At 35.0% G+C, this 7,706-nt stretch overlaps 1 protein-coding gene across 1 annotated transcript; it reads right to left on the bottom strand.

Annotated features, from left to right (window-relative positions):
* Nucleotides 1-2,164: 2,164 nt before the first annotated feature.
* On the bottom strand, nucleotides 2,165-5,854 carry LOC17895859 (phosphatidylinositol 4-phosphate 5-kinase 2). Its single transcript, XM_006300714.2, has 8 exons — nucleotides 4,508-5,854; nucleotides 4,264-4,428; nucleotides 3,972-4,137; nucleotides 3,700-3,810; nucleotides 3,426-3,619; nucleotides 3,201-3,331; nucleotides 3,021-3,114; nucleotides 2,165-2,652 (listed from the first exon to the last, which is right to left on the bottom strand). The coding sequence occupies exons 1-8, from the start codon at nucleotides 5,608-5,610 to the stop codon at nucleotides 2,352-2,354; spliced, it is 2,265 nt and encodes a 754-aa protein (XP_006300776.1). The 5' UTR covers nucleotides 5,611-5,854; the 3' UTR covers nucleotides 2,165-2,351.
* Between the last annotated feature and the right edge of the window lie 1,852 nt (nucleotides 5,855-7,706).

Genomic DNA, 7,706 nt, shown 5'->3' with positions numbered 1-7,706 from the left:
TAAGTACAGTATTCACTTATGATATGTTCTTTTTTTTTTTGTCTCTCTGTTTCTCGAGAAAACTGTAGTCAAGCTTAGTAGTATTTTTTTATTTAATGTATTTTTTTTGGTTTCGTTAATTGTACGTACGTGGTTTGAAGATTTGTCTAATAGTATATGATATATCAATGGAAACATAAAAGCTTTTTGTATAACCTATTTGAATGGTACTACTAGTACTAGAGTATATATACTTTGCTTTGCATGAGGGATAAATGAATTTGTTGTGTGGTTTGTTAATTAATAACGTAGGTTGCAGCAAAAAGGCTCGACCATTTATGTGAAAAGAAATATGAATACTGGATCTGGTCAATGGTCATCATCCACTGCTCGTATAGTTTAAATTATTCAATACAGCTCCCCAGAGATGAGATGAAACAGTACTTTAATTACTCTCTCTTTCTTTTTTTTCTTCTTCTCAGGTTAGAATTTAATTTATTTAAATTAGGAATGTTTTTCTTGGGAATTTGGGACTCTAGGATCTGAAGATAAAAATGAGCACATAATGACACGTAATTTTGTTACTCAACAGACTATAGGAACTTTTTTTTTCCTTCAAGTAATTTGACTTTTATTACACTCTCCAACTTTCCAGTTTCCATGGTGGTCGGATTTCGTATTCTCTACTAAATAAAATTATAAACTCAACTCCCAAGTTGATAGTTAAAAGAATATATATAACTGTACTGTTATCGTGTTTTTATTTTATTTTGTGTGGGTATATATATATATACATATACTTTAAATCCGTATACATACAATGATATGAGTTTAAACTTTGGATTATATGTCGTCCTGATGTGACAAAAAAATAACTATTCGGATTAGAAGTATTTGGCAGGACTTTCTTTGCTCGCAGAAAACTAAGCATGCCCATTGGTATCGCAAAAACTTTTTTCATTATTGGACTATACTTTGTCTTTTTACTCCGTTTCATTATCATACTTAAGGCAATATTATTTATTAATTGGGGTTACTCCTTTATGAAGACAATCTCTACAAGCAAGATTATATTACTTTTATTTAAGTCGTATTATACCATTTGAATGCCTTTTATGATAAATTCATCAAACAAAATAAACTACGAAAATACCATATAACCTAGCTTATTAATCCTTGTTAATTAAAAAGAATCATGTTGAGGTGAGGATTTACAATTTATAATTTAATTTCTTACTGATTAGATTGGAGAGAATAGAGAAGATATAGTCAACCTACGCATTATTATTTTAGTTCAGCATAAAAAAAAAAGTATATAACAATAATTAAGAAAATGAAAAGAAAAGTGTAATGTGAGATGTTTATTTCAGAGTTATAGAAAAAGAGACATGTGGTCTTCTCTGTTTGCTTTCTCTTCTTTTCATGGAAGCACAACCTCAATTCTAACCTCTCTCTCTCCCTCTCTACTTTTGACCATAGTATATGTTTATAATGTACTCTCTTTTTTCTTTTGGTAAAATGAATCATAGTAACATCATATCAAGTCTATACATCCAACATACTACAATAGTCTTTTGTTTTTTCTATATATTTTTAATGTGTAGCCACATCGTTGGTCGATTTCTTTTCCACATATGAACAATTATCGTCAAAAATACATGATTATTTCCTTGTACACATTTGAGAAGTTGCATATTATTAACATTGTCACTCTAAACAGAGTTTGAATAAAATTTGGCAAAGTATCTTTGGATGTGAAAACGATGGTTAAGAAGAATAGGGATCCCATGGGAATATGTGAGACCTCTTTTGAGCATTTTAAAACATCTTTAGCTTTTACTTTTGTCTCAATTTAGACAAAATTCTAAAGTACTTCCACCACACAACCAAAAAAAAATTAGTCCAACACAAAAATATAATGAGGGAATAAATAATATATATATATATATATAGCAAATGGGTTAAAAATAAACTACCCATCCTTTTCATTAAAATTGTACACCTTATCTTATTCCCACCATCTTCAAATCTTCCCAAAAACCCACTTCTCTAAGCCTATATGTACTTTTCTTCTTCTTCACAAATTCTATATTCACAGCATATATCTTCTTCTCACCCCTCCAAAATAAAAAAAAATAAAAAAAAAATCCCCAACCCAAAATTTGTTTGCTCACTTCTTTCTCAAATATTATAAATGAAAGAATTCCGAGTCGACTTCTTTCTCTTCTTCGAGCTTTTTTTACCGGGTAGTGAAAAAATATCATTTAGCCCCTTCATGCCTCAAGCCTCTCTCCATTTGATTGAGGTAAAAAAAGCGAGGAGCTCCGGTTTGACCTTTTAACGATGGGGGCTAATATTTAGTTAAGACCTTCTTAGCCGTCTTCGATGAAGATTCTGCTGATGAAATCTCGAAACCTTCTTGAGTAGAGTTTGGGATCAACGGCTGATATTGAAGCCGGGTCAGCCTGTAGAGACTTGTAGGCATGCTCGATCTTCTTGCTTATGTCGTAATCTTGTAAAATGTCAATGATTCCAAAATATAGAACCACTTCGTAGACCTCTCCGTGAGATAAGTAGTTGGTCCCTCCAGAGGAATATTGATCAAAGTCGCTTCTTCTCGCCATTCGCTCTGCTCTTGCAGGCATGTTTGCGCCTAACCGAATCAACGGTTTCCTGCAATGGCAATCGGATTTCAGTAAAAATGTTTAACTACGGGTAGAGAGGGAGTTGGTTGATATTTAACAACTAGTTTAAGAAACAGAAAAAGGACCACATGATCTGTCTTGCCCCCACAATATAATTGTGTTTTCTATTCAATTGAACATCCCCCACAAGATTGCCAAGCAAACTTTTTAATACAATAATGCATAGATGTAACGTAGTTCTCAGATGAAATCATTTCTAATTGGAAATTGAACCTCACATCTACTCTGCAACCGTAAATACCAATGCGTTCAATTCAAAAGGACTTTTGTTAGGTCAACTTCTTATGCTAAAGATTAAACCCGAGTAATGATTGGCGAGATTAAATATTCATGTACCTGCCAGCTAAAATGCGGTCCATATCTTGAAGTTCAGCCTCCAGGAAGCGACAACCACGCATGAATTTCTCGTTTTGGTACGATTCTATCTTACCTGACCAATTTGTTAAGACCAAATATCATCAGAATGGGTCAGGTAAACAAAAATAAATATTAAGAGGAACGAAAAGTTTAACTAACCAGATCTCAAAACGAATGGAGAAAGCCCCATTTTGTCTCCTGTGCTATCATCACGGAAGTGAACGCCAACCAGAAGGCTATAATCCATTATTCTCTCAGCTTCCAAGAACTCACAGTCTCGTTGAATTTGCCTGGAAAATGAAATCCAGCCAGCTTAGTAATGTGTTGGCACTTCCAACCACTCAATTAGGATTAAGAAAAATACTAGGAATTTGGGCAGCTTACATCATAAGCTCTTGGTACCAATTTCTCTGAAGACGGAAAGCAAAATTGAGATCAAGGTCCTTGAGAGTAGTGGTCTCATCGATTTCCACTTCGGGTTTGGATGTATAACGTCCATGGGAAGACCCTTTAAGGTCAAACCGTCTCTGGATTCGATATTCGGAGCAGAACAAGTTTCCCATGACAATAAACCGAGTCTGGTAAGATGGCAAACAACATGAGAAAATTATCCATTGAAACTAAAGAGTCGTAAGAACTGTAGATGAACAACACAAACCTTCTGGCCACCAACAGGTTTGATACAATGCACACCGTAGAACCTAGTCACAAGTGTATTTTCATACTGGCAGACATGTTTATAGTAACTTGGAAGCATTCTTAGAAGCACCTGGATAAAGAAAACAAAAAACATCAGGCCAAATTATTTTTATTAGCTAACCAAAGAAAGTGGACTATATGATTAAGAATTTAAAGGATAAGCAAAAAAAGAAAAAATACAAAGGGATTCACAGAAGCCAGAAGAAGTCAAGAAAAGAGCCAACGACTAACCTTGACTTCTGATTTCTTCACCGTCTTAATCATAAATCTGTCATCTTGAGTCAAGTAAAAAAAACTTCCACTCTTTCCAGGTGAAGACAGTTCCCTAAGAGCATCGTTCCCACAGATAGCTAACATGTAATCGGCAGGATCCACAGTGAAAAGCTCCCTTAAGCGTCTATCAAAAGAAACACATTTCACCACAAACACAGATTGAGAATATACATCACGAAACTTGTGCACAATAAGATTAACACATTAAAAGAGATGAAGATCATTCATTTAACAGCAAAATATTGAATACCTAAACACCAAAGGACAATAGTCCTTCCAGCGGAAATCCACAGATTGATGCGGCGGCGTGGTCTTAGAGCCCTCCGGTGGGAACCTTGTCCAAAACTTTTCACTCGGGTCAAAATCGCTCTGTTTGAGGTCTCGAACAATGGAAGCATGTTTGCCGACAGAATACCTAAATGATCGCAATTTGGTTAAACCACAGATCCAGAAACACACCATTCCTTGGGATTCACAAAAGTCTGAGAGTTTACCTGATTCCATGTTGCAAGTTGAGCATCAAATCATATTTCTTATGGCCTTTAGATATGGTCTCTCCAGGTTTCTTAGCCTCGCCGCTGAAACAGCAAGGATTCTTCCTAAACTGACGAAACCCATCTCGATCAATAGATATCCTATCTCTGTAAATCACCGAAGCTTCCACATTATCAACAATATCACAGGTGATATCCCCAGCTTCCCCGTCGGATTCCCAAATACAGATTCTAGGGAAAATCTTGTCCCCACTCAAACTTCCAGCTCCACTATCGACAGAAGATCTCTTCCTTGTCGCCACAATCAGCTCATTCTTCTCAATCCCATCAAAGAAACTCCTCATGAGATTGCTACTCTCATTCCATGAACCGATCCAGGAACTTCCATCAGCCCAGGTAAACACACCACTGCCTTTGGGAACACCATTCTCCCATTGCCCTTCATACCTATTCCCATTAGGCCAAGCAAGCACACCTTTACCACAAATCACACCGTTCCTCCACTCTCCAGTATACTGATTCCCATTCATCCATACGTATCGTCCCCTCCCGTCCTGTAGATTACGCCGCCAAGTGCCTTCATAGTAATCTCCGTTGGCATACCGCTTCTGACCATGACCATGTTTCCGATCAGCAACCCAGGAACCTCGATAAGTATCACCATCAACTCCAACAAAAGTGCCAAATCCTTCCATCCTCCCAGATTTGAACTCCCCTTCATAAGTCGCACCACTCGGCCACGAAAACTTGCCTTTACCGCTGGCTTTGCCGCGTTTCCACTCGCCTTCGTACATACAGCCGTCCTTCCAGAGATACTTGCCGGATCCGTTAGGAAAGCCGCCGGAAAACGAACCCATGTAGAGATCTCCGTTTGGTAACGGTTTCTCCACGTCTAGGGGAGGTGGCGTGGGAGTGACGCGCCTCGTAGTTCCTTGAGATTTCGATCGTACCATCGGCGTTAAAGCTAGTAACAACAAATCGTCTCTTCTCTCTTCCGTTTCGTCTCCCCGTCTCTTACACAACTCTTCCGAAACCTTCTTCTTCTTCTCCACAAGTAAAACCTCAGTAGGTTCTTCTTCGCTAACGAGCGGTTCACGCATCATCTACTCATCAGATAAACCCTGGCTGCTTCCCCTCTCAAATTTCTTCTTCTCAACGAAATGGGTGTGAGGTGAACGAGGAGGAGAAATGAAATGGAGATCCTCAGATGGAGAAAAGTTTCTAAATCTGAGAGGAAACCTAAACGTTGGCGAGAGATTCCTACAAAACGCTACAGAGAGGAAACAAAAAAAAAGAAAACAGAAAAGAAAAGGGGAGAATGAAGAAGCATCAAATGAAAAAGGATAAAGAAGAGACAGAGCAATAGAGAGAGAGAAGAGAAGATAAATTAATATAAAGTTTTTTTGAAAAATAAATAATGTGTTAGGGTAAAATAGTAAAATTTCGATTAAAGTTTGCAGTAGTAAACCATTGGGAAGTGGACACAAAAAGCCCACCAGCCCCTTTAAAAAGAAATTCACATTGTTATGACCAACGTATTGACTTATTTAATAAAACCATTCAAATTTTTCATTTTAAAAGTAACAAAAATACTGCGCTGTATATATGGGAAAACTTTCAAAAGATTTTGATAACAAAACAGTAATCAAATGACAGGTCTAATTTATGTCTAGTTTAATTTAGATAATACACTATGTAATCAGAGTAATTAGGAGGAAAAAAAACTTATTAAAAAGTGAAAGTTATTTTAGTGGAAATTTTTTTCCATATGGGTTTTTATGCATGGGAACAAATCTTTTCTTTAGCTCTCTTTCCTTCTTTTTTCGGCTAATTTTTTTAAAAATATATATGTACTAAAATATTGATGACAGAAAAAATCCAATTTAAAACTAGTGTTGCTGTTTCATATCATAATCCGCATAACAATTAACAAGACAAAAAAAAAGAAAAATATGAATGTCTAATGCCTTAAACATATGAAATATAGCAATGTGCGGATCCATAAACAATTCAAATATAAAGTATGTCTCGATCTATGATCTATCGCAAAAAAAAAAAAATGTTACTATTTGGTGTACATGAATGTATGTGAAGTTGTGAACACACTCACAAATAACGGAAAGTATCATGGATACGTGTTAACTCCTCAACACAGGATTGTGTCATTGTGTGTGTGTGTTGAATTATGATTAGCGAACTCTTGTTGAATCAGAAATATTCGCAGTTAGAAACTTCTTCAACCGTTATTTCATCATTGCACTTGTTTAAACAATAGTAACTGTTAAAATATAGGTAAAATTCACAAACAGTATTTTATACTTCAAAATAAAACTAGTAGATTGATCCCAAAATCCCAAAATCAAAGCTCGAAGCAATAAACAAATCTTGAGACATTTTTGAGAGTTGAGGCTCTATAGTAATTTCTTATACTAAAAAGAAAAAAAAAAAATACAAAGTGCCGGCGTGCCCTACGTACGTTGTATGGAATTAATGTGATACCCACGTAAAAGACCAAATGATTAGTTATGTTTATCTCCTTCTTTAAAAAATAAAAAAATCAATACTGCTAATCACAATTTTATTATATATTTTGATCGATCATTAACAAATCGTCATCGCGAATGGAATAATAATGTAATGAATCAGGTGATAATGTTTAGTAAACCACATGATTAGACTTTTTTCGTTTTGTTTCTTCTCCTATACAGTGTGACTTTTCATTTCATTTTATCAAATTACTCTATGTATGTAACCCTTATTTTTAAAATACTCTACGTAACAACAATATATCTTAACTTTTCTTCTATGCATTTATTCGATCGGTAATACTTCAACACCCGAGGCATCTCAAATAATCTTAGTGGAAAGTAGTAATTGACTTCTCTTGTGGTTAGATTAAATTTATTCCTCTCGGTATCTATACTATTAATTGGGAAGGACAACTTGAAGCCAAACACCCCCTAATTGAAAAAAAAAATTTCATGAAATATATTCCAGTTGCCAAACAGAATTATTGACAGCAAAACAAAAAAAAAACAAAAACAATCTATATTTATGGAAATCATAATAATCTTTTACCATAAAAAGTGGACAATTAAATTCAAAACTAAATATATATAAACAAATATATTTTGAATATACATAAACATATTTATTATTAATTTAATATGTTAATATAATTTTCGAAATTAATAATTTA

Source organism: Capsella rubella, unplaced genomic scaffold (genome assembly GCF_000375325.1).
Source record: "Capsella rubella cultivar Monte Gargano unplaced genomic scaffold, Caprub1_0 scaffold_2, whole genome shotgun sequence".
NCBI classification, from domain to species: domain Eukaryota; kingdom Viridiplantae; phylum Streptophyta; class Magnoliopsida; order Brassicales; family Brassicaceae; genus Capsella; species Capsella rubella.
This window is presented reverse-complemented; position numbering and strand designations above follow the sequence as displayed.

What these genes read in the sequence shown, in the direction of transcription:
- LOC17895859 (XM_006300714.2), bottom strand. Translation starts at nt 5,610, where the DNA reads ATGATGCGTGAACCGCTCGTTAGCGAAGAAGAACCTACTGAGGTTTTA. An exon ending in TGAAGAAATCAGAAGTCAAG is followed by an intron (nt 3,811 to 3,971) that starts GTTAGTCGTTGG and finishes TTCTTTATCCAG; the next exon opens with GTGCTTCTAAGAATGCTTCC. An exon ending in TCCATTCGTTTTGAGATCTG is followed by an intron (nt 3,115 to 3,200) that starts GTTAGTTAAACT and finishes CAAATTGGTCAG; the next exon opens with GTAAGATAGAATCGTACCAA.